The following is a 25,128-nucleotide window of genomic DNA, read 5'->3' on the forward strand; positions in this document are numbered from 1 at the left end:
GTGAGAGCATGGAGGGCTTTACTCCCTTCTGCCCCCGTGGGGTCACTGACAGCAGTCCTGTCCCCCCACCCTGCATTCATCCTGCCCCCCCAGCACTTCCTGCTCTGTGGGTTGTTTCACAGTGGGTCAGGCCTGCTGGGGGGGCTGTATGTGTGTGTGACAAACCCTCGGGCAAAGGCAAGGGAGGAGGGCGATGCAGGGACCCCTCTGTCTGCGCTGACGTGGCTCAGGATCTTTCTCCCCTTTGCTCACCCGGCTGCTTACACTAGCTCTCCCTTGCTTTAGCTCCTGCCCATTCACTCCCCCACCCTGCTCACCTGCGATGGTGTGTGTCTTTCGCTCGTCCAGCGGCAGGCGTTAGCGCGCGCGCTCCTTCGCTCACTGAGGCCTGCTCTCTCCTGGCGTCTCCTCCCAGCGCTGGCTATGTAGCCACCTCACCCTCTGGCATGTGCTCCTTCGCTCCAGTCCCTCTCCCGTACCTGCTTGCCCGCACGCTTGCCCTGACACGCTCGCTTTTTGCTTGTTCAGCCCGTCTCTTGCTCTCTTTGCCCTCACCCATCCCTGCCTTTGCTCACCCTGCTGGTCTGGCTCATTTCTGGCCACACAGCGCTGGCTACACCGGCACTTAAATCAGCCTGTTATATCACTCGGGGTGATGTACCCTGGCCTTGGTCTTGCTTGCTCTCCCCTTTGCTTGCCAGGCTGCTCAGATGCTCTCACTCGTTTGCTCGTCCTGCCACGTTCTCTCTCTTGCCCCTGCTCCACCTTTTACTTAACCCTGGCCTCACCCCTTTGCTGGCCTGGCGTCTTTCTCTCGTTCGCTCTTGCATGTGCACCCAGCGAAACCCTCACTCGCTCTCCTCTGCTTGCCGCTTGCTCTCCTCCACTTGCTCTTTACTTGCCTTGCCGTTGGCTGTCTCTCTCTCGGTTTCTGCTCCGGTTTGCTCCCCCCGCTGCTCTGTCTTTCTCTCTTGCTCTACTGTTGCGCCCTTTGCTTACCTGCCCACTGCATGCTTGCTTGCTCTGTTTCTCCTGTTGTTCTCTTCCTCTTTTGCTCGCTTGCTCTTGCTCAGCCCTTTTGCTCAGCCCGCCTTGCTGTGCTCGCTTTCCCTCTCTCTGTCTCGCTCCTGGCTCCTTTTGAAAGTGGGAGGGTTGTTCCCCCTGGCTTTTTCACAAAAACATAAGCACAGAATTCATGTCCCCGGCGGACTTTCTTTTCCCTGCCCTGTAGAATAATCCATTCTGCCGGGCAGGCGCTGCAGTGACACCTTTTGCTCACCAGGGACAGGAGCAGCTGCTGCTGCTGCAAGGGAGGAGGACTTTGGCCTTGTCGTGCCACCCCAGCAGAATCGATTATTTTTCGGGGCGGGGAAAAGAAAATCTGCGGGGGACATGAATTCTGCGAAGCTGTTTCTTTTCTCTCTCCTCACCAGGCCTGTCTTTTTCTTTCTTGCACCTCTTTACACGCTGTCTTGCTCGCTTTGTCTCACCCCTTTTGCCCAGCGGGCAGAGTCAGGGCCCATTTTCAGGAGCTGCTCGGCTGCTCGAAGCCGACAGCGGAAGAGAGCTCTTAATTAATCTGCCCCCAATGAGCGGTGGTAGCTGGGCCAGTGGGAGAAGCTTGGGGAGGTCCACACCAACGCTTAGGTTGGTGTAACTTACATCATTCGGGGTGTGGGTGTGTGGCTTTTCTGCATCCCTGAGCGACTTGTTACACCCACCTAAGCTGTGGTGTAGACATAGCCTCACTGGGTCCCCCAGCCGGCTGGTCAGGGGCATTCTGGGTAAGGGCTGCTATTTGGGGAGAGGGGGGCTGGTCCAGCAGTGTAGTATTAGTATTTAGGCACTAGGGCTGCTTATTTCACCTCCTCCCTTGTTCCCTGATTTTCTACATTCTGCAGCTTGTTCTAGGAGCGTCTCTGCATCTCATCTTCCTGCTTGGCAGCTCGTTTTCTCCCTCCTTCGCTCTCGGTCCCTGATACATCATCCTGCTTCATGACTGTTCCCCATGTCAACCCTGTCTCTATTGTGTGTGGGTGTGTATGGGGCGGGGTGGTTTGCAAGCCTGTTCCCTGCTTTTGATGTGACTACCGCAGAAATGGGCTGCCAGCTGCGGCCAGATATTTAGCACCGTGTACATTAGAGGGGGCCTGTGCAAAGCTAGGGGACAGTGGGGTTTAAATGGGGATGGCAAACGGTGTCCCAGTGCAGCCGGCAGGTTGCGTAAGGGGTCCGGTGCTAGCGGAGGATTCGCCCGATAGTGCTGCAGGGGGGCCGTATGAAGACAGGGCCAGGCTCGGCGCTAGAGACAGGGGCAAACCTGAGTCTGTGAACTGATCCCATTCTTCCGAAAGGACAGTTCCTCACCCAGGCATTGCCGCTAATCAAACTCCCACGGTTCCTTTCTGGCTGCTTCAACATGCTGCCAATGACAAAAACAATGCATTTCAGACAGTGCTTTGTTCCCCCCCCCGTGTCTTTGCAAACCCCCCCAACCAGCTGCCTGTAGGTACCTGTGGAAAATGACCCTCTGCTGGGGCCTTGAGTATTTGATAGAAATCCGTATTGTACCATATCGAAAGGCACAATGATGGGCAGGTGCTCTGTTAAATGCTCCTTGATGGCCGATGACTTGATTTGGTCCCAAGGAGGGAACCTGTTTCTGGCTCCCGATTTCTCCTTATGCTGCACTTCGTTTTTCATCCCTCCCCAATAAAGTTTTCTGTTTCACTGGAAGAGGTGGGTCATGTTTTTAATCAGGCCAGGCCAGGCCAGCTTCAAGTTTAATGTGGATTTGAATCATGAACACACTAACAACCCTACAAGTCAACAAGCACTTTTGATGCTATCATGTATCAGCCATTGGCACCCCTGTCCCGCCACCCAACCCCAGAACTCACCTAGGCCAGCCTTAGGAGTTCTGGGCTCCTGACCCCCTGCCCCTGAGCTCTACTGAGAATTTGGGTGCCTGGTTTTAGGGTCAGAGGCAACAAAAGGATGCCAGAATGGAGCTTGTTCTGTGCAAACCTCAGCCTTGGGAGCCTGTACTAACCAGCCCTTCCCCACTGTGTTATGATTCCAAGTGTCTCAGACTCCCTTCCATTACACCAGACCATTCAGCCACCTTCCTGGGCCCCCAGGGAGGTGGGAGCTCCCCCCCAGTGCCCAGGGAGAGGAACCAGGGGAGCAAGGAGGTGGAGCAGAGCACGGCAGCCACCCCCAGCAGCTCAGGTAGGAGTTTGGAAAAGCCAAAGGAGCTCTGGGTGCAGCCAAAGTGCCTGGGTGCTGGGGCAAAAAAACAAAACCAAACCAAAAAAACCCACACCCCTCACCAGCCACCCATATACTGCTTTGAGAAGGTTTCATAGCAGCACAAATGTAACCAGAGGCAGAGTCTGAATTTCCTAGGTCTGGGAGGAACTGACCCATAGAGCTCGCAGGAAGCTGCGCTGCAGAATCAGTGGCTGGACCAGGTCCCAGAGGGAACAATCCCACTGCACAGATGTGCCAACAGAGTAGGTATCCTAGTCAGCAGAACACAGATCTCAGAGTAGCACATGGGATTAGTGTTTTGTAGGGGTAGAGTGGATTACTGTAGAGAACTGTGAATAGTAAATAACAGGCTCAAAGGCATGCACGAAGAGACTCCTGGGGAAATAGCAATGAAGCATTAATTGGGTACTAGGTTTGCAGTATTAAGGAAACCAATTTAGCCAGAAAAACCTCAATAGAAACAGGGTGTAATCCCAAAATCAGCCAAACCCGTAATTTACACACGAACCCCACAACCCTCCACCTTCCCAATCCGAGCAAACCCAGCTCTTTCCGTGCACCGGTGGGTGGCCCTTAAAAGGACCTTAGAAAAGCTAAATGAGTTTTTGGGGTTAAGAGCCGATTCAGCCTCCGAAACCGTACAGGGTGCGCCCTTGGCGCTTCAGGGCGTACACCACGTCCATGGCGGTCACCGTCTTCCGCTTAGCGTGCTCGGTGTAAGTCACCGCGTCGCGGATCACGTTCTCCAGGAAAACCTTCAGCACCCCGCGGGTCTCTTCGTAGATCAGCCCAGAGATGCGCTTCACGCCACCACGGCGAGCCAAGCGGCGGATCGCAGGCTTCGTAATACCCTGGATGTTGTCCCGCAACACCTTACGATGTCGTTTAGCGCCACCTTTCCCCAGCCCCTTTCCACCCTTTCCCCGACCAGACATTTTACGAACAAACAACTAGTATCACCAGCGCTGTGTAAAGCAATTGGCGGCCTGCAGGGGTTTATATAGCACAGTGTCTGACCTGAGTGAGAACTGGCGTCACCGCTTGCGTCTCCCTCCCCTCGCCCTGACTGAAGGACGCTTCCGGCTCTCACCAATGAGAGACGGCGGCCTTCACCTCTCAGCCAATCAGAACACCGCGGGTAATTTTAAATTCAAACAGCGAAGTTTGGCGCTCGAGTGTGGCACAGCAAGAAGCTGCAAACAGGGTTGGGAGATAAAAGCCCCTTCATGCCCCCCACAAGCTGTAGGGGACGGAGAGGTTTATTTCTCACTGACCAGCATCCAAAGCCGGTGAGCCACCATCCCTGCACCCCCTCGCACTTCGGTGGCTGTAGAGACAGCCCCCCCGCTTTTGAATATTTACCCATTACACACTTGGAAATAAAAAACAATTTAATTTCCTTTCCCAGAGAGGCTCGTGCAGGTCAGCTCCCCGGCGCACCAGCTCACAGTTGGACTACACAGTGCACAAATCGCTCCCCGATTTCTTTCCCCCCCATTTTTCTCTGTGCGCTTCCCGAAGAGGGGGTGATCGATTTCCTGCTTTCAAACGCTTTGTTATCGGTGCATTAGAAAACGGGCATTTTACTGGTGCTTTGTCCCTCGTCCTGGGGCGACTCCAGACTCGGGGGTTTTGCGGGAATCAAGGGTGGAAATTCAGGTTCCTGCCTTGAGAGGTGTTTTCAGTGTTGCCAGCTCTTATGAGTATTTTGTCATGAGCCTGATTATTATTTTCCTTAAAGCCCCCCTCCCCAGCTCCTGTCAGCCCCCCAGCCTAGCCCTTGCAGTCAAGGGGACAATAGGATGATTTCAACCTTCATTCTTAAAGAAAAAATAAGTTTGTAGCTTTTAGAGTAGCTGCCGTGTTAGTCTGTATTCGCAAAAAGAAAAGGAGTACTTGTGGCACCTTAGAGACTAACATTTATTAGAGCATAAGCTTTCGTGAGCTACAGCTCACTTCATCGGATGCATTTGGTGGAAAAAACCACCAAATGCATCTGATGAAGTGAGCTGTAGCTCACGAAAGCTTATGCTCTAATAAATTTGTTAGTCTCTAAAGTGCCACAAGTACTCCTTTTCTTTTTGTAGCTTTTGTGCGTGTGGAGGAACATAAGAAGGGCCAGACTGGCTCAGACCAAAAGGTCCCTCTAGCCCAGTGTCTTGTTTTTTCAGTGGCTAAAAGCAGGTGCCCCAGAGGGAATGAACAGAACAGGGAATCCATCCCCTGTCGCCCGTTCCCAGCTTCTGGCAAACAGAGGCTCGTGACCCCATCCCTGCCCCTCCTGGCTAATAGTCATTGATTATCTTAGGAAGCCTCAAAATGTGACGCCCCACCTCCCGTGCACCCGCAAGGCTCAAAAACCTGAAGTCAAACAAACATTCTATTATTTTTAGATGATTTTAAAGCCCATCCCGTGCTCTGCGGTGACTCCTGCTTTTTGAACAGTTGCGGTTGGTCAGACTGAGGTCACAAAGATTGGCCTTCTCGCTGATATTTCTCTCTGTTGGAGTGAGCAGCTTCCTTGGAGCGGATAGGATTGAAGTTCCCTACGCGGACCGGAGCTGCCACAGGTCGCCAACGGGAGATTTCCCTCCCTCTCCCGCTCCAGTTTTGGTGCCGTTTTTGTACGAAAGGCAAACCAGCTGCTCCCTTTCCAGGCTCCGGGTTCCCCGAGCCCTCAAATCCGGCTTTAGAAAGGCAGATTTAATGGAGATTGTTAACGACCATCTGGGAAGTAAACCTCCTGAGGAGCTAAGAAAATTAACTGCTTCCCCTGGACGGGGGAAGAGCTAAGAAAAGTTGGTTTAGGATAGAATCCATTCAGCCTACCCCGCTAAATCTGGTATTAAAACGAAGTTTATTTTGTCTATGAACGACCATCTATATAACACACTGAGTTTCAGGCATGAATAAAATAAAGATGCGAGCTCTTCCAAAGCTATATAAAATGTGGAGACATCTCCGCGCTGTGTCCTTTCCATGTTCATTTACCCCCGCTTACTTAGAGATAAACGCGTGTCGGCCAGGACTGAGGGTTTTGCATTTCCTGTTCAGAGTTTGCTTGTACTACAAGCTACATGTATTTAACTAATGCATATTCTAAGTAGCTAATAAAAAAATATCTAGTTTACTCACAGCATTAGAAGGCCCTTATTAGATAGGTTTACCCCGGATCCGATCACACGATCCACCTTACTGGGTGTTAAGTTCAAGGAATGTAATTAACATCTAGCCTAGATATTCAAGGCGTGTTTTAAGAGTATACGTCTACCTATTTTCTGCTAATAAAACAGTGACAAACAGTGACTGAAACTCTCATTGAGAAAGTGGGTGGCTCTTAAAAGAGCCTTTGGGTTTTAGGTGTAACAGCTTCCCGAAGCGGTACAGCTCCTGCTTACTTAGAGCTGGTGTACTTGGTCACAGCCTTGGTGCCCTCAGACACGGCGTGTTTGGCCAGCTCCCCAGGCAGCAGCAGGCGAACGGCGGTCTGGATCTCCCGGGAGGTGATGGTGGAGCGCTTGTTATAATGCGCCAGGCGGGACGCCTCGCCAGCAATGCGCTCGAAGATGTCATTGACGAAGGAATTCATGATACCCATGGCCTTAGAGGAGATACCGGTGTCGGGGTGAACTTGCTTCAGCACCTTGTAGACATAGATAGAGTAACTCTCCTTCCTGGTCTTGCGGCGCTTCTTGTCCCCTTTTTTCTGCGTCTTGGTTACTGCTTTCTTAGAACCCTTCTTAGGAGCAGGAGCAGACTTCGCTGGTTCAGGCATCCTGACCGCTGCAAACAACGTATAAAACGCAATACTACAAGCAGCGCCGGTGGCCCTTTCTTTATAGCACCCCTATGTAAATGAGGTAGCCTAATTTTTGCTTTTCTATTGGCTGATAGCAAGTAAGACGTCACCCCCGCGGCCAATCCAGCAATTAAGAACGCGGACTCTAATTCTTGCACTTCGTATTGGATAGCCACAGCATTTTCTCTTCTCATTGGCTAGATGGAGAAGTCGCTTTTCCATTGGGTGATACAGGCAGAGCCAATCAGATGTCGTGCGGCTCATCTGCCCGAGCCTATAAAAGGCTGGGCCCGTATAATTTTAAGTGTTCGATCTCAAAGTTGAGCAAGTAGGTTTTGGCACCAGCAGGTTTGTGGAGCGTCGTGATGTCTGGCCGTGGGAAGCAGGGAGGCAAAGTTCGGGCTAAGGCAAAGTCTCGCTCTTCCCGTGCGGGGCTACAGTTCCCCGTGGGTCGTGTGCATCGGCTTTTGCGCAAAGGGAACTATGCGGAGCGAGTGGGTGCCGGCGCTCCCGTTTACATGGCGGCGGTGCTGGAGTATCTGACTGCTGAAATCTTGGAGCTGGCTGGTAACGCGGCCCGGGACAACAAGAAAACCCGCATCATCCCCCGCCATTTGCAGCTGGCCATCCGCAACGACGAGGAGCTGAACAAGCTGCTGGGCAAAGTCACCATCGCCCAGGGTGGGGTCCTGCCCAACATCCAGGCGGTGCTGCTGCCCAAGAAAACCGAGAGCCACAAAGCCAAGGGCAAGTGAGGAGGCTGCTAGTTTTTGAATTAACTGAACCCAAAGGCTCTTTTAAGAGCCACCCACGAGTTCATAAAGAGCCGTTGATCTTAGAAAATGATATGAGAAATAGAAAAGAATAAGTGTAAGTACTAGTCTATGATAGGTTTTAGAGCAGCAGCTGTGTTCACAAAAAGAAAAGGAGAACTTGTGGCACCTTAAAGACTAACAAAACTATTTGAGCATAAGCTTTCGTGAGCTACAGCTCACTTCATTGGATGCATTCGGTGGAAAATACTATTTTTTCCATCGAATGCATCCGATGAAGTGAGCTGTAGCTCACGAAAGCTTATACTCAAATTTGTTAGTCTTTAAGGTGCCACAAGTCCTCTTTTTTTTTTTTTTTTTAACTAGTCTGTAGACACTCATGCAACAGATTACAGGTAGTTTGCTATGTTTCTGGACTGTTACCAGAGAGCTGAGGTTTGGTGTCAAACTTTTTTCTATTAAAATAGCAATCTCATTTCTAGAGTGAAATGCATTAACACCCATACATCAGCTAAAATGGAGAATGGTCTGTACTTGATTTTGCAGTAAAGTTACTTCCTCTTTCTTTATCTTATAGGTATTTAAGGAAAAAAGAATAAAGTTTGGATGAAATTATTGTTCTGTTCTGTATTTTGGGATGTGAGTGCAGATGCAAGAATTAATCCTGTTTCTGCTTTTGTGCAAGTCCATCTTTTATAGCCTCTGTTCTGGCTCGGAGCAGGAGGGAGATTAATAGTTCTACATGGAGGGGGAGAGGGAGGATATTGATTTGCAAAATCTACCCAGGTTTTCCTGCTTTCATACAGCAGCCACAAAATTAAATGGTTCAGTTTATAAATTTATTCACAAACATGCTACTGAGCATATGTGAAATAAATGGGGTGTGTCTCATTGCAATGAGTGTCTCAGATTGAAATCTAAACCTGGAAATTGATAACATAAGAATGACTATACTGCTTCAGACTAATGGTCTGCCTAGCCCAGTATCTTGTCTTTCAATAGTAGCTGGTGACTAGTGTTTCTGAGAGAATCAACAGAACAGGCAATTGATCCGTCCCTTTTCTGTGCCCCGTCAGAGGGTAGGGATACTCAGGGTTGCATCCCTGACCTTGGCTAATAGCCAGCGGATGAATTTATCCTCCATGAATTTAGCTAACTTTTTGAGCCCTGTTATAGTTTTGGCCTTCACAACATTCCCTGGCAATGTGTTCCACAGGTTGTGTTGAGTGAAATATTTCCTTTAAATGATGTTGGTTTATAGGGAGAAAACTCAGAGAAGGGGAAGAGCCTCTCCTTGGCCACACTGAAATGCTTTATAGAAAAGTTGCACACTAATTAAGTATGCCCCTTTTCCACTGTTCCCTCTTCCCTATATCAGAGCCTTCCAATCTCCCTTGTTTGGCACAAGTTCTGTGTGTCCCCATTCATCCTTCCCTTCCCCCCTCCCCCCCAGCAGAAGCCCTGAGTGAATGCCTGTTACCTCCTTCTTTCTCGTGTGAGGGCTTCTGCGTGCCTCATTTCCCAATACAAGGGTCCTCTATTCTCTCCTCCCAGGCCAGGGGCTGTGCATTCTCCCCATGCCCTCCCCCCATTATTATTTTTGTGTGGGAGAGAAGTCAACATGTTAATTGAGAGGTGTCAGGGACTTGCAGGTCATGCTCATTCTTGCCCCTGTGCAGTTGCTAGGGGAACCCCCTTCAGTGTGACAGCCCTTCTTGGGGGTGAAGCCCCTCTGGCTCCTCAAATTGCACCTCACTGAGCCTTAGCACACCTGTCTCTCACCATGGGTCCCCTCAAGGAGTCCACTTGCTCGGGACCACCACTCCCAGAGGGAATAATGCAACCCTGTTTTCTGGACTGGAGCAACTCTCAGCCAGTGTAAAACAGGAGGCTTTGTGGAGGAAAAGCAGGAATAAGATGGGGTGTGTGTGTGGTTATACTGGAAGGGGGTTAAAGAACACTATCAACCAGTTGTTTAATCTACCAACAATTGCAGAAATTCTTGAGGCTTAGCCTATGCTAAAGAATGGGTAGGAGCTTAAGGTTTCCCTGTTTCGGCTTTCTGATTTCTCCCCCCCCCTGCCCCCCCAAAAAATTATTCTAATCACTGATGCCTGAACTATTTCTATTTCCTGAATGTTTGGAATTGACTGGGTGCAGGATTCCAACTGTATTATGTTACAGACAGACCTACAGACAACTGCCATCAAGTTGTGTGTAAGGGCCTCCACCAGCTCAGCCCATAATCCTGTTCTATTTACTGTGGAATGAGCCTCTGCCTCTCCCTGGGCACAGAGCCCCTACCACGCAGCGGGAACCTGCACCTCCTGCCTTTAGTGCCAGAGACCCACCTGTCATCTCATTAAATTCTAGCCTGCCCCGTTGCACAGAAAAAAACAGGAGGAACCCTTTGAGGCATTTGAGTGAGGTATAACTCATGCTGTTGTGCTTTCAAATGGCTTTTGCCTAACCAGATTTAGCATGTGAACGTGATCAGACCATTATCAGGAGCAACTGATCCTGTTGCTAGGCAGCCAATTGGGGGGAGGTGTGTAGGGGAAGACCCCATAGTGGCCTTGTCATAGGCAGTACGTCAGAAGTTATTCCCATCTCAGACAGATTAACTCTAAACAACAGGGTCCAGTCCAGGAAGTCCTGTAGGCACCTAGATGGGCTGGCTCCATACAGAGCATGGGGTGATGCCAGGACTCTGGATTGCTTGGTACATAGGTAGAAACAAACAAGGTGCATTTTAATACACACACGTAAAGGGCACATCTAGGAAGAAGGCACGTAGGCCATACTTAGAGAATGGGGGACTCGATCCTGGGATGCCACAATGTTAATAGTGGCTGGGGGGGGGTGTCATGGTGGATATTAGCTGAACATCTGATCCCAGTGCATCACTGTGGCCAACGGTGCTAATATGATCATGGATGTATAAATGGGAATGTCGAGTAGGGGTAGAGAGGTTATTTTACCTCTCTATTTGGCACTGGTGTAACCACTGCTTGAATACTGTGTCCAGTTCTGGATCCAAAAAGGATTAAATAAAGATGTTGATAAACTGGAGAGGGTTCAGAGAAGAGCTTCAAGCATGATTAAAAGATCAGAAAACATGCTAGAGCATAGGTGCTGGAACTGAGAGTACTGGGGGGTGTTGCCACCCCCTCCCAGCTTAAAGTGGTTTCCATTATATACAGAGTTTACAGTTTGCTTCAATGGCTCTCAGCACCCCCACTATACACATTGTTCCAGCACCCTAATGCACTTCTTGAGTCTCTCAATTTACTTAGTTTAACGAAGATTAACAGGTGACTTGTATCCCCTATGCTCTATTCATACCTACATGGGGAGCAAATATTTGATAATGGGCTCTTTACTCTAGCAGACAAAGGTCTAACAAGATCCAGTAACTGGAATGTATGCTAGATGAATTTAGACTGGAAATAGGGCATAAATCTAGAACAAATCTATCCTTGCAACAAAGCCCGTTGCCAACTGTGTCCACATATCTATTCAGGGAACACCATCATAGGGCCTAATCACATCAGCCACACTATCAGAGGCTCGTTCACCTGCACATCTCCCAATGTGATATATGCCACATGTGCCAGCAATGCCCCTCTGCCATGTACATTGGTCAAACTGGACAGTCTCTACGTAAAAGAATAAATGGACACAAATCAGACATCAAGAATTATAACATTCAAAAACCAGTTGGAGAACACTTTAATCTCTTTGGTCACTCGATTACAGACCTGAAAGTTGCAATTCTTTAACAAAAAAACCTTCAAAAACAGACTCCAACCAGAAACTGCTGAATTGGAATTAATTTGCAAACTGGATACAATTAATTTAGGCTTGAATAGAGACTGGGAGCGGATGGGTCATTACACAAAGTAAAACTATTTCCCCATGTTATTTTCCCCCCACCCCCTACTGTTTGTCAGACATTCTTGTCAACTGCTGGAAATGGCCCACCTTGATCACCACCACAAAAGGTTTTCTTCCTTCCCCCCACCTTCCCTACCTGCTGGTGATGGCTCATCTTAAGTGATCACTCTCCTTACAGTGTGTATGGTAATACCCATTGTTTCATGTTCTCTGTGTGTGTATATAAGTCTCCCCAGTGTATTTTCCACTGAATGCATCCGATGAAGTGAGCTGTAGCTCAGGAAAGCTTATGCTCAAATAAATTTGTTAGTCTCTAAGTCCTCCTTTTCTTAGAGCGGAGATGGTGTGGGTGGATACCGACCAAATTGAGAACTGAGAGATGCGACGGGCGAAACCACTTCCACCTCTCTCGCTCTACAATATGATGCACCTTCGCTCCCACCAATGAGACACCGCACAGCGAAGTCTGGCCAATCATTAGCTCTTAACTTCAAATTCAAAAATTTGCTTTTTGGCGCCAGCCCTGCTCATTAATCTCATCTGTTACAAGATTAAAACGAGCTCAAGTTAAAATAAATTAACAATGGAACGTAGTGTAAAAAGCACTGATTAAAGCTCTTTCAAGAACGAATGGAAAATAGTTTCCACCTGTAGCTAAATTCAAAATGTTTTCATTAACATTCATTCCTTCATCACTCCAGTCTGCACCTTCACCATCTCAAATGTCTCCAGGTTTTCTCTGCTTTTTATCCCTTTGAAACATTTTAGTGTCATTTCCTATAGGTCTAAGAGTTGCAATCCCCTCTATTAATTTTTTTTCCAGTGACCAGTAATCTATCCCTCAGTGTAGAAATTTTAAAGACGTTTTTATTTGAAAAATTATAATCAATTTAAACCACTGAATTGATAATTTGGGAAGATATGGATACCATCCAGAATGTTGCTGAATGTCTTTAAACGCCTTAAATTTGATAAAATGGAAAAAGGAATATTTCTATTTTATCAAAATGCACTTGAATACACTAAGAAACAAGGTAATATATTTGCTGAGACTCAATTCTATTAACCGACTCATCTTGTCTCTCTAGAGAGAAGGACCGGACTCCAGAAAAAAAAAAATACAATCAAGAAATCATTTTTTCTTGGTGAGACGGACAAGATTTCAAAGCTCTTCAGGTCTGGAAAATGTACTTGGAGTGTCACAGCTAAATATAAAATGGAACATAGTGGTTAAGCTGATTAACACTACTCCAGTCATACAGAGGGAGAAATATATTGAATACACTATTTCCTTAACAGGTTTCAGAGTAGTAGCCGTGTTAGTCTGTATTCGCAAAAAGAAAAGGAGTACTTGTGGCACCTTAGAGACTAAAATTTATTTGAGCATAAGCAACAAATAAATTTGTTAGTCTCTAAGGTGCCACAAGTACTCCTTTTCTTTTTGCGAATACAGACTAACACGCCTGCTACTCTGAAACCTGACATTTTCTAAGGATAGTTTAAGGAAACAGAAAAGGAGTACTTATGGCACCTTAGAGACTAACAAATTTATTTGTTGCTTATGCTCAAATAAATTTTAGTCTCTAAGGTGCCATAAGTACTCCTTTTCTGTTTCCTTAAGTGATCCTTAGGAAGTTTTCAGAGTAGCAGCTGTGTTAGTCTTAGACAAGTTCTGATCTGTTTCTCTAATTAACTCAAACTACCAAGCCTTTTTACTCAAGCAAAGGGTAAATTCACACTTTCTCACTGCATATCAGTTCCATACATCATGCTCTGATATCAGCTAGGTTTGTGATTTACTAGCATGTTACACAAATTAGTGGAGTCTAGGAATAGACTACAAAAATTGTAGACACATACGTCTGAAAGTTAGACGTTAAGCACTTTGTCAGTTAGTGACTAGAGCTCTCATGGATTAAGTAGGTGGCTCTTAAAAGAGCCGTTGTGTTGTTTTTCAGGGAAAAAGACGAGTTACTTGGAGCTGGTGTACTTAGTCACAGCCTTAGTGCCCTCAGACACAGCGTGTTTGGCCAGCTCCCCGGGCAGCAGCAGGCGAACAGCGGTCTGGATCTCCCGGGAGGTGATGGTGGAGCGCTTGTTATAATGCGCCAGGCGGGACGCCTCGCCAGCAATACGCTCGAAGATGTCATTGACGAAGGAATTCATGATACCCATGGCCTTAGAGGAGATACCGGTGTCGGGGTGAACTTGCTTCAGCACCTTGTAGACATAGATAGAGTAACTCTCCTTCCTGGTCTTGCGGCGCTTCTTGTCCCCTTTTTTCTGCGTCTTGGTCACCGCTTTCTTAGAGCCCTTCTTAGGCGCAGGAGCAGACTTAGCTGGATCAGGCATTTTCGCTTCGTAACAACTCACTCGCCGAAACAGTGACACAAGAAACTGCACGGTAAGCTGCTGAGGTAGGAGAGCCTTTATTTATAGCACCCTTATGCGAATGAGGGTAGCCTAACTCCTACATTCCTATTGGATGCTAACTACTGAGCTAACTTTCTCTATTACAAACTCATATTCAAATAAAGTGCCGCTCCAAGTATCGCGATTCTATTGGCTATGACAACAGCATATTCCTCTCGATTGGTCAGGTTGAGAAGTCGGCTTCCCATTGGGTCTTTCAGGAGCTTTTTGCTTAGCCAATCACCAGTTTCTGGCCTGATCGCTGCGAGGGCATAAAAAGGCAAAAACGCGCGTGTTCTAGCGCAGTTTTATTGCGATTGTGCAGAGTTCGTTTTTTGTTGTTAAAAAGTTTTATAATGTCTGGTCGAGGAAAGCAGGGAGGTAAAGTTCGGGCTAAGGCTAAGTCTCGCTCTTCTCGTGCTGGGCTGCAATTCCCCGTGGGTCGTGTGCATCGGCTCTTGCGCAAAGGGAACTATGCGGAGCGAGTGGGTGCCGGCGCTCCCGTTTACATGGCGGCGGTGCTGGAGTATCTGACTGCTGAAATCTTGGAGCTGGCTGGTAACGCGGCCCGGGACAACAAGAAAACCCGCATCATCCCCCGCCACTTGCAGTTGGCCATCCGCAACGACGAGGAGCTGAACAAACTGCTGGGCAAAGTCACCATCGCCCAGGGTGGGGTCCTGCCCAACATCCAGGCGGTGCTGCTGCCCAAGAAAACCGAGAGCCACAAAGCCAAGGGCAAGTGAGCAGGCTACTGCTCCTGCCTTCCAGGCGAGGGAGCTCCCTGCCCCTCAGAGCATGTCAACCCCAAAGGCTCTTTTCAGAGCCACTCACAATGTCAAGCTAAGAGTTGTTAATCCCTTTTGTATTACTTTTGGATTGTTGCTTTTTTGGGGGGGTGTTGCGAAGGGAACATAAACAGTTGAGTAAAAACTCACAGCCAGGTTGCTATCCCAGTTAAAAACGGGTGGCAAGAATATACAGGAGACCCATATTTCTCCCTAGGGATACAAAACTTCTGATCCCTTTCCAGACAACTGAAAACGGTGCAGCCGGTAATGAGAACAAGTAACAAGTCCTTTGCCAGGTGTGGGGGTGAAACACGTAGTAATTTTAATAAAGCAAGGAAAACAGTGCTGGAGTGGGGTTGCGCGCTTTCCCGTGCTGTAGGGGCTGTTAGGCTGTAACAGGGCGAAGAACAATAAAACGGCTACAGTGGGTCAGACCAAAGGTCCATCTGGCCCAGTATCCGGTCTTCCGAGAGTGGGAATGAAAGTGGGTGGAATCGGGAGGGCGGCGGAATTCACTCCAGCCCGGCAAATTCAAAAGCTACAAACGGCTGCGCGCCATGCTGCCAGCAAATCAGCGAAGGGGGTCAAGGGCACGCTCGCCCCCTTCTCCCCCTCCGCACTCCTTTATAGGATGGAGGGATGGGGAGGGTTGTGTCTCCCGCCAATCCTCGGGCAGCCCGTGAAATTCAAAAAGCTCAACTGCCGCTGCTGCGAGTTACTGAAAATCCGCGGGGGGCGCAGAACACGCAGATCAGAGGCACTTGAGCAAGACCGCCACTTCCCTTCTATCCCTGCTAGGCAGTGAGCACACAAAACCCCACAGTACCCCTCTATGCCCCCCCCAGGCACTGAGCACGCCTTTTATCCCCCTAGGCCAGGGGTTCTCAAACTGTGCGTCGGGACCCCTTGGGGGTTGCGAGGTGATTACATGGACGATCGCAAGCTGTCAACCTCCACCCCAAATCCTGCTTTGCCTCCAGCATTTAAATAGTGTTAAGTATATAAAACAGGGTTTTTAACTTATAAGGGGGGAGGGTCGTATTCAGAGGCTTGCTACCTGAAAGGGGTTACCAGTAAAAAGTTTGAGAGCCACCGCCCTAGGCACTGAGCAAACCCCCTCCCAGTGTCCCCTCTCTCAGCCTGGGCCCTGAGCAAGCCCCTCGCGTGGCGCTCTACCCCCATCCCCCCCCAAGTGCCCCTCAGGAACTTAGGCAAGACCCTCCCAGCGTCCCCTCTATCCCCCCAGGCACTGAGCCAGCACCCCCCAGTATCCCCTCCATTCCCCCTCAGGCACTGAGCATTGGCAAGGTCCCTCCAATGTGTCCCTCTATCCCCCCAGGCACTGAGCAAGTATCCCCCGGTTCCCCTCTATCCCCGCCCAGGCATTGAGCACACACCCGTGTCTGCTCTATACCCAGGCGTTTAGCGCTCTGCTCTAGGGAGTGGAAACAGAGGCGTTTGGTCACCTCTCCCCAATCCCTGCTCAGCCCGGGAAATTTAAAACCCCCAACGGTCGCCCTGCTGCTTCTAGCCAATCAGGAGCCAGGACTGGGCTATAAATGGCGCACAGCAGCGGCGAAGCGTTTATTGCTCTGTGGCTGCACTGGAGAAAGGTTGGTAGTGCGCTGCAGCGAGCATGGCCCGTACCAAGCAGACGGCTCGTAAGTCTACTGGTGGCAAAGCGCCTCGCAAGCAGCTTGCCACTAAAGCTGCCCGGAAAAGCGCCCCAGCCACGGGCGGGGTGAAGAAGCCCCATCGCTACCGCCCCGGCACCGTGGCCCTGCGGGAAATCCGCCGCTACCAGAAATCCACCGAGTTGCTGATCCGCAAGCTGCCCTTCCAGCGCCTGGTGCGGGAGATCGCCCAGGACTTCAAGACGGACCTGCGCTTCCAGAGCTCGGCTGTCATGGCCCTGCAGGAGGCGAGTGAGGCTTATCTGGTGGGGCTCTTCGAGGATACCAACCTGTGCGCCATCCACGCCAAGCGAGTCACCATCATGCCCAAGGACATCCAGCTGGCGCGCCGCATCCGTGGGGAGAGAGCCTAGAGCCGCTCCCCTCGGACCGTGCCGCCTCCCAAACCAACCCCCCAAAGGCTCTTCTAAGAGCCACCACGTGCCCACGCAAAAGAGTTGAAATTCACCCTTTTTTTGCCTCTAGAATAAGGTTACACTGGCTAAGTGCCGTCTTAGTACCAGAGTCAGATCATCGCAACACTTGTGCTACTCCACTTCCTATATAATGTCACAATGAGCTGGTTCCGCAATTACGAATCTATTTATATCACAAACGAAGGAAAAAGCTTGAATTTAATCTCTAGTCTTACAAGGTAGTAGCCGCAGTACCTAAACCCATTCCCGCTAGAGGCAGGAGTTCAGTACAAACATGACCATTTTAATTTTAAAACGCCCCTTTTGAAAACGTAGCTTCTCTAATGCTCAAACCAACCTGCCCAGACGGGGTCTGGTATGCAGGGAAGAAGAAGAAACCAGAGGAAAGCAAATAATTTGATACAGTGATAACTGAGCGGCAGGAGGAAGGAAGCGGCCACAGAGTTTCTCTAGGGTGTGGAAAGGAATCAATTAAATATTTGTTTTATCACCATCTTGTTTCTGGCCTGCAACAACTGAGTGAAGATTCGGAGTCGGTTTGAGCGAAGGGTCTGACTCCGTATTTGCAACTTCTCTTGTTTGGAGGAAAGTTTTTTTTGTTTGTTTGTTCTTTTGAAATAAAAGAAGCCGTTTTATTCAACGCCGCCCCCGTTAATAGGCGGTGGGTTGATATGCAAATGACCGGGGAGGGAGGAACAGGGATGAACTAATCGCGGAAGCTCAGAAAAATAAGCAACTCTCCGGTCCGCTGCCCGCCACTGGTGCCCCCAAGTTCAATCAAACACCCCGAGAAATTGGTACAGAGGCTTCTAAATAAAGTCAGTTCCCAACCCCCCACCCCTTCACCAAACCCCCTGAAACACGGCACCTCCTACCCTTCTGCCAGCATCCCTCTCTAATCCGATTCCCACGCCCAAATCCTCCCAAGAGGAAGGGGGAAAAGGAGTAACTGTGTCCCTCCGCGGAGTGTTTTTTCCTCCCTGGACTGAACTACCAGCAGGGAGGACAAAGAGACTTGTGGCGGGGGAGACGTGCTCTCGCTGCTGCCAGGGTTTATCCCGACATTTACTCTATTCCTTCGTTGGCGGAGTGCTAAAGCCGGGCTAGGTCTGAATCCGTATTCGCTCAGCGGCGCTGAGTGCGTCCAGTCGGCGCAGCGAACTCCCGCTCCTTGCCTTGTATAGCATGTTGATGAAGAAATCTCGCATCGCCTCCCTGGTGGTCTAGTGGTTAGGATTCGGCGCTCTCACCGCCGCGGCCCGGGTTCGATTCCCGGTCAGGGAAGGAATTTGTTTTTTTAAAAGACCATTATTACCCTGTGGCATTTTGTGCAGATCGATCTATAGGATCGTCTCGCCAGGCCCTTCAGGGACGAGTCACCCACCCCGCCCCCGCCCTCCCATCTCCTCACAGGGCCGGGTGGCTACAGCCACACGCTGCTCCACCCGTGCCTGCTCGTCCTGGGCGGCAGCCGCGGGCCGGGTTGTGGGCTGGCCGCAGAGGCTGCAAGTTTTGGGGCCCGGCACGAGGAAAGCTACCCGGGGGGGGGCGAGGGAGGCCAAAGCCGGAAAGAGCCGGAGTCCCCGACTGGCAATAAACTCGGGCCGGTGCGCGGCTTGTTGGCCGCGCGCCGGGCCCCGTAAAAGGGGAGGGAGTCGGGAGCGGCGGCCACACGCGTGGGGCGCTTAAAGGTTTGTCCGATGAAAAGGCACCGCTGGGATTCGAACCCAGGATCTCCTGTTTACTAGACAGGCGCTTTAACCAACTAAGCCACGGCGCCGGCTTGCGACAGAGGCCGCAACTGTCTCCTTAATGCCCAAGCGGCTCCATTTCCCCACTTTGCTCCTCTGTGCAAATACATGGGTGAGCTGCGAGAGGGACTCCCCGGGCAGAGGGAATCCGCGGGGCGCAGCTTCTGCACCGTGCCTACGGTCTCAGCCCCTTCTGTCAGTTATTTACTACAAACACTTGTAAATCCCCCCCTGGTGACTACGGGAATTAAATCCCTCCTTGGTGTGTAGCTGGTCAGGGAAGAATCTAACTGGCAGAGTTTCTGGGACGCAAGGGCTGATCAGTTTAGTTTTAATAACTTTATTCCGTAATGAACTGCTGCTATGGCACCTTTTAAATCCCTCAGTAACTGGTATCCGAGCCCTTGCTAAAAACGCAGCTTTGTTTGTTTCTGTTTCCTTGCCAGAGAAAGGCCTTTTGATGACACCTGGCTAGAGGGTGTGCGGAAATGGGCCTGTTCTTAATGTTTTCTCTGAATACTGTGGGGGTACCTCAGTTTCCCCTAGGCATTTTTTAAGTCTCTAGGTCAGTGGTTCTTAACCTTCACTGCAGCCTGCACCCTTTTGGTTTTCAAAATCTGTTCTCACACCCCTTATCAAAAATCTTTGAAGTAGGTCAGTTCTTCAAGCCTGATATATTTTTTGTTAGTATATTACTGTAATCATTAAAAAATGTATCATGTTAATAAATACATAGCTTCGATGAAACAAAGTCGTTGTACTTACCTGCCTGTGCTTAATTTGTGTTTTCGATGATTTACCTTCTAAAAAAAATCTGGCCTGTCTCGCACCCCAGAAAGGAAAAGGAGGACTTGTGGCACCTTAGAGACTAACAAATTTATTTGAGTATAAGCTTTTGTGAGCTACAGCTCACTTCATCGGACGCATTCACAAAAGCTTATGCTCAAATACATTTGTTAGTCTCTAAGGTGCCACAAGTACTGCTTTTCTTTTTGCAAACACAGACTAACACGGCTGCTACTCTGAAACCTGTCACCCCAGAAAGGGCCTCTCATACCCCCAGGAGATGCGTGCACCCCAGGTTAAGAACCACTGATCTAGGCAGTGGGATAAGGGGGTGTGATTGTTGCAAAGCCCTAGAGGGCAGGTGTGATGGTGTCTGCACAGAGAATGGCCGACACCCCATCTCCTGGCAACTGATGGCCTGGGCCACCCCCACAAGGTTCCAACTGAGGGGGTTGGAGAGCAAAGGGATCAGGTGGCCTCCTGGCCCGGGAAAAGAGAGAAAGGCCAGAGGAGGGGCTGGAGGGGGCTTCAGTTTGGAGCTGGCTGGGGAGACAGGGGAAGGCCCAGAACCTGGGTCTGGGCTTCCCGTCCTCCCCAAGGTGGACCTGACTGAGGGGTCCCGTTTTCTGTACCTACAAGCTCTGTTTTGGGTTGTGTTCCTGTCATCTAATAAACTTTCTGTGTTACTGGCTGGCTGAGAGTCATGTTGAATTGCAGGAAGTGGGGGTGCAGGGCTCTGACTCCCCCACACTCTGTGACAGAGAGGTCAATTCGCCCTTTGTTTAAGGCCTGCTTGAGCAGATTTGCCTAATCCAGGCCAGGTGGGTTTGCATCCGTGCCACCAACATCATCCTAACTTCACGTAGAATGGTGTTGCACACCGTTTTCAAATGACACACCTCGCATGGCATACATATTTTACACATAGATTAGTACAACGGTGAGTAGGGTGCATAGGTGCTGGAAGCAGGGGGCTGCCGCACCCCCTGGCTTGAAGTGGTTTCCATCATACACAGGGTTTGCAGTTTGGTTCAATGGCTTTCAGCACCCCCACTGTACAAATTGTCCCAGTACTCCTGGAGCTAAGGGTCAGAGTCAGGCTTTCAAGTGCCAGCCAATAGGCCAGTGCATCACTGGCAAGAGAGTCCGTCTTGTTGCACTCCTGGGTTTAAATAAAGTGCTTGGACCAACCATAGGCCAGAACGGAAGCTGTCAGTCTGGCTTTCCAGGCAGTATGTCTTGTGGTATTTACCTTCACAGGATCTGTGCAGTCACATGGGCAACCCCCATCATGGCGGCTAGGTAGTGCTACATTCTCCCATCTTCTCCCCCACACACTGTTAGTACCTGTTGGTAAATATTAATCCTTTCATCCTCACTTTCTTTCTGCATATTTCATCCATGTATATAGTAACTATTCTTTAGAATCTCTATCTTCTACAAAGAGTATGTCTGAATTTGAAGGCTCAGAACACTGGTCCTTGACCTACAAGTAACCCTATTCAGGAATTAATCTATGATGCTGTATCTTAAACAATCTTGGGCGTCTTCATGTCTATATATCTCCAGATATTCTTGGAAACAATCTTCTTAACATGTGTGTGTGTGCACACATGGACACAGAGATGATATAAGCATATATAGACTTGGGAAACTGATATGGGATCATCCGTACAGCCAGTGTTTTCTGATGTGGAATGAACCGGGAAGAAAGATTGGAAAAAATGGGGTTAGTTTAGTCTGGAGAAGAGAAGACTGAGAGGGGACGTGAGAACAGTTTTCAAATACATTAAAGGTTGCTACAACTGGAAGGGGGAGAAAAATTGTTCTTGTTAACCTCTGAGAAGACAAGAAGCAATGGGCTTAAATTGCAGCAAGGGCGGTTTAGGTTGGACATTAGGAAAAACTTCCTAACTGTCAGGGGGGTTAAGCACTGGAATAAATTGCCTAGGGAGGTTGTGGAATCTCTGTCATTGTATCAAGTATCAGGTGGTAGCCATGTTAGTCTGTATCCACAAAAACAAAAAGGAGTCTGGTGGCATCTTAAAGACTAACAGATTTGTTTGAGCATAAGATTTCGTGGGTAAAAAACCCACTTCTTCAGAAGCATGGAGTGAAAATTACAGATGCAGACATAAATATATTGGCACATGAAGGGAAGGGAGTTACCTCACAAGTGGAGAACCAGTGCTGACAGGGCCAATTCGATCAGGGTGGATGTAGTCCCCTCCCAATAATAGATGAGGAGGTGTCAATTTCAGGAGAGGCAAAACTGCTTTTGTAATGAGCAAGCTACTCCCAGTTCCTATTCAAGCCCAAATTAATGGTGTTAAATTTTCAAATTAATTTTAGTTCTGCTGTTTCTCTTTGAAGTCTGTTTCTGAAATTTTTTTGTTCAAGTATAGCTACTTTCAAATCTGCTATAGAATGTCCAGGAAGATTGAAGTGTTCTTCTACTGGCTTTTGTGTGTTACCATCTTTTACATAAAAGAATAAATGGACACAAATCGGACATCATTTCTGTGCTAACAAGTTCTGACCCCTGAGGGGCCTAACCCCCAGTTTGAGAACTCCTGCTGTAGGACCTGGGAATCAGCCCTGAATGAAATGAGCCATGTGGGCAGCAGACCAAAAGGACACAGTGGTTCTGGAACAATTTGTATAGTGTGGGGTGCTGAGAGCCATTCAACCAAACTGCAAACTCTGTACGTGATGGAAACCATTTCAAGCCAGGGGGGTGCAGCATCACCCTGAGTTCCAGCACCTATGAAAAGACAAGGCTGCAAAGATTTTTTCAGCAGCTGGGAGCAATGTTTGACTTGACTCTGAACAATCAGATCATGCAGTTCTCCCATGCAAAAACCCACAGAAGGGAGTTTGCAGTCAGCCTCCAATTGAGCCTGCAGTCCACCCTTCATGTGGATCTCCATACTACCCTTGGTGCTAGAGAGCCAGTTGGTGGGGCTGCTAATAGAGGAGGCTTATCACCCTTAATCACCCTATCCCACTGTATGATTTTCTTTTGCTTAATAGAATGTTTATAGAGTCATAGAACTGGAAGAGACCTCGAGAGGTCACCTAGTTGAATCCCCTGCATTCATGGCAGGACTAAGTAGGACTCTAGACCAGGGGTTCTCAAACCCCCTCAGGGGGTCATGAGGTTATTCTGTGGGGGGTCGTGAGCTGTCAGCCTCCATCCCAAACCCGCTTTGCCTACAGAATTTATAATGGTGTTAAATATATAAAAAAGTGTTATTAATTCACAAGGGTTGCACTCAGAGGAGTGATATGTAAAAGGGGTCACCAGAACAAACGTTTGAGAACTACTGTCCTACAGGGATCTGGGTCAGCAAGAAAGTCAAAGAAAGTGTGGGCCATTTACTGAATGAGTGAGTCCTGCACTTAGGACGGAAGAATCCCAGGCACCACTACAGACTAGGGACCGAATGTCTCGGCAGCAATTCTACAGAAAAGGACCTAGGGGTTACAGTGTACGAGAAGCTGGATAGAAGTCAGCAGTGTGCCTTTGTTGCCAAGAAGGCCAATGGCATTTTGGGATCTATAAGTAGGGGCATTGCCAGCAGATCGAGGGACGTGATCATTCCCTTCTATTCGACATTGGCGAGGCCTCATCTGGAGTCCTGTGTCCAGTTTTGGGCCCCACACTACAAGAAGGATGTGGAAAAATTGGAAAGCATCCAGCGGAAGGCAACAAAAATGATTAGGGGACTGGAACACATGACTTATGAGGAGAGGCTGAGGAAACTGGGATTGTTTAGTCTGTGGAAGAGAAGAATGAGGGGGGATTTGATAGCTGCTTTCAACTACCTGAAAGGGGGTTCCAAAGAGGCTGGATCTAGACTGTTCTCAGTGGGAGCAAATGACAGAACAAGGAGTAATGGTCTCAAGTTGCAGTGGGGGAGGTTTAGGTTAGATATTAGGAAAAACTTTTTCACTAGGAGGGTGGTGAAGCACCGGAATGCGTTACCTAGGGAGGTGGTGGAATCTCCTTCCTTAGAAGTTTTTAAGGTCAGGCTTGACAAAGCCCTGACTGGGATGATTTAGTTGGGGATTGATCCTGCTTTGAGCAGGGGGTTGGACTAGATACCTCCTGAGGTCCTTTCCAACCCTGATATTCTATGATTCTAAATATATTCTCCTTCCTGCTTTTTCCTGGGCCCAGCTCAAAGGGAAGCATTGTTTGTTTTCTCAACTCATTGATCATTGTGTGGTGAAGGTGCAGAGAGGATAGGCAGCGCCAAAGCTGCATTTGAAGTTAACTGCTGATTAATGATTGGCCAGGGAGCGGTACGAGGTGTCTCACTGGTGAGAGAGAAAGTTAACGTCTCCCTGGGCGGGGCGAGCGAGAGGGGAGAGATGCTGTCCCTCTTCTTTTTGCCTGTCGGTTTTCAGTCCGGTCGGACCATCGCCTATATAAACCCATGGTCTTTAAACAAGGCATTTCGTTTTATTCAGTTGTCTGAACGTTGTATTTTTTGTAGTCATGTCTGGTCGTGGAAAGGGTGGTAAGGGGCTGGGGAAAGGTGGCGCTAAGAGACATCGTAAAGTGCTGCGAGATAACATCCAGGGCATCACTAAGCCTGCGATCCGCCGCTTGGCTCGTCGCGGCGGGGTGAAGCGCATCTCGGGGCTGATCTATGAAGAGACCCGCGGGGTGCTGAAGGTTTTCCTGGAGAACGTGATCCGCGACGCGGTGACTTACACCGAGCACGCCAAGCGGAAAACGGTGACCGCCATGGACGTAGTGTACGCCCTGAAGCGCCAAGGGCGCACCCTGTACGGCTTCGGAGGCTGATTTATTTCTTTTAGGCGTGATACGCATTTTGTTCAACCCAAAGGCTCTTTTAAGGGCCACCCACTTCCCCACGGAAAGAGCTTGTTCCACTGCTTGGTGTCTTCACATAGAAATGAAGTGGTTTATAGGGATGTAGTAATAGGTTCGTTTGGTCCTAATAAGGGAACTTTTTTTTTAATAGTGTGGGGGGGGGGGTTATTAAAAAAAAAAAAAAAAAGTTACCCCAGCCCACCAGAGAGGATGTAATTAGTTCTGCGAACAGTTCTTTCGGAAGGATTTCGTTTTACTCAAACTCACTGAACCCATAGGATTGGGAATAGAATTCAGAACGCTGTGCGTTTACACAGGTGGAAAGGGGAACGAAAACGCCTCGATTTATGCACGAAGAAAAAACGGAACGTGCAGCCCCGGCTTTGCATGCAATACTGCTGTAGGAGCTTTTTTTGGGGAGAGGGACATTAAAAGTTTTGGCACGATGACGGATTCCCTGAGTGTCTCTGTTTTAAAGGGTTTTTTTCCCCTCTCCCAGTTAAATTAATATTCCGCCACAGGGCTGGCAGCGGGAGCCGGCTGCTGCAGCAGTTCTCCCGCCAGATACTGTAGCGGGTGTGGGGGGGGGGGGGCTCCTGGGTTTTACGAGCCCGGGGCCGAAATATCTTTTCCCCCATCCAGCCTATTGAGATTGAGGGGAGTGTTTATTCCCTCGCGTCTTGCGGATCC

General features: G+C 49.1%; 5 protein-coding genes and 2 non-coding genes across 9 annotated transcripts; 3 read left to right on the forward strand and 4 right to left on the reverse strand.

Moving 5' to 3' along the window:
• Positions 1–3,646: 3,646 nt before the first annotated feature.
• Positions 3,647–4,237, reverse strand: LOC119847201 (histone H4). The gene has a single exon (XM_038381758.2). The coding sequence runs from the start codon at positions 4,206–4,208 to the stop codon at positions 3,897–3,899; it is 312 nt and encodes a 103-aa protein (XP_038237686.1). The 5' UTR covers positions 4,209–4,237; the 3' UTR covers positions 3,647–3,896.
• A 1,874-nt stretch (positions 4,238–6,111) lies between these two features.
• Positions 6,112–7,077, reverse strand: LOC119847199 (histone H2B 8). The gene has a single exon (XM_038381756.2). It carries the CDS (start codon positions 7,046–7,048, stop codon positions 6,668–6,670), a length of 381 nt encoding a protein of 126 aa, XP_038237684.1. The 5' UTR covers positions 7,049–7,077; the 3' UTR covers positions 6,112–6,667.
• LOC119847200 (histone H2B 8-like) lies at positions 6,112–14,141 on the reverse strand. 2 transcript variants are annotated; one of them, XM_043501128.1, is made up of 2 exons: positions 13,718–14,109; positions 6,112–6,671 (listed from the first exon to the last, which is right to left on the reverse strand). In XM_043501128.1, the coding sequence occupies exons 1-2, from the start codon at positions 14,092–14,094 to the stop codon at positions 6,668–6,670; spliced, it is 381 nt and encodes a 126-aa protein (XP_043357063.1). In that variant the 5' UTR covers positions 14,095–14,109; the 3' UTR covers positions 6,112–6,667. The 2 variants fall into 2 exon arrangements, with proteins under 2 accessions (XP_043357063.1, XP_038237685.1); XM_038381757.2 differs by lacking the exon at positions 6,112–6,671 and having other exon boundaries at positions 13,714–14,141.
• On the forward strand, positions 7,386–15,076 carry LOC119847197 (histone H2A.J-like). Of its 2 annotated transcripts, XM_038381755.2 has the most exons (2): positions 7,426–7,479; positions 14,553–15,076. In XM_038381755.2, exons 1-2 carry the CDS (start codon positions 7,438–7,440, stop codon positions 14,898–14,900), a joined length of 390 nt encoding a protein of 129 aa, XP_038237683.1. In that variant the 5' UTR covers positions 7,426–7,437; the 3' UTR covers positions 14,901–15,076. The 2 variants fall into 2 exon arrangements, with proteins under 2 accessions (XP_038237682.1, XP_038237683.1); XM_038381754.2 differs by lacking the exon at positions 14,553–15,076 and having other exon boundaries at positions 7,386–7,881.
• A 1,461-nt stretch (positions 15,077–16,537) lies between these two features.
• Positions 16,538–24,469, forward strand: LOC119847202 (histone H3-like). Its single transcript, XM_038381759.2, has 2 exons — positions 16,538–16,910; positions 24,069–24,469. Exons 1-2 carry the CDS (start codon positions 16,582–16,584, stop codon positions 24,406–24,408), a joined length of 669 nt encoding a protein of 222 aa, XP_038237687.1. The 5' UTR covers positions 16,538–16,581; the 3' UTR covers positions 24,409–24,469.
• Positions 18,268–18,339, forward strand: TRNAE-CUC. The gene has a single exon. It is a non-coding gene; the product is annotated as a tRNA-Glu (tRNA).
• Positions 18,762–18,835, reverse strand: TRNAT-AGU. Its single transcript has one exon. It is a non-coding gene; the product is annotated as a tRNA-Thr (tRNA).
• Positions 24,470–25,128: the final 659 nt, after the last annotated feature.

This window comes from Dermochelys coriacea, chromosome 23 (genome assembly GCF_009764565.3).
Source record: "Dermochelys coriacea isolate rDerCor1 chromosome 23, rDerCor1.pri.v4, whole genome shotgun sequence".
Classification (NCBI taxonomy): Eukaryota; Metazoa; Chordata; order Testudines; family Dermochelyidae; genus Dermochelys; species Dermochelys coriacea.

Excerpts from the sequence above, each read along its gene's own strand:
- LOC119847201 (XM_038381758.2), bottom strand. The coding sequence starts at position 4,208 with ATGTCTGGTCGGGGAAAGGGTGGAAAGGGGCTGGGGAAAGGTGGCGCT.
- LOC119847199 (XM_038381756.2), bottom strand. The coding sequence starts at position 7,048 with ATGCCTGAACCAGCGAAGTCTGCTCCTGCTCCTAAGAAGGGTTCTAAG.
- LOC119847197 (XM_038381754.2), top strand. The coding sequence starts at position 7,438 with ATGTCTGGCCGTGGGAAGCAGGGAGGCAAAGTTCGGGCTAAGGCAAAG.
- LOC119847200 (XM_043501128.1), bottom strand. The coding sequence starts at position 14,094 with ATGCCTGATCCAGCTAAGTCTGCTCCTGCGCCTAAGAAGGGCTCTAAG.
- LOC119847202 (XM_038381759.2), top strand. The coding sequence starts at position 16,582 with ATGGCCCGTACCAAGCAGACGGCTCGTAAGTCTACTGGTGGCAAAGCG. Across the intron at positions 16,911-24,068 it reads CTCTTCGAGGATACCAACCT|TTGTCTGAACGTTGTATTTT; the intron begins GTGCGCCATCCA and ends CGTTTTATTCAG.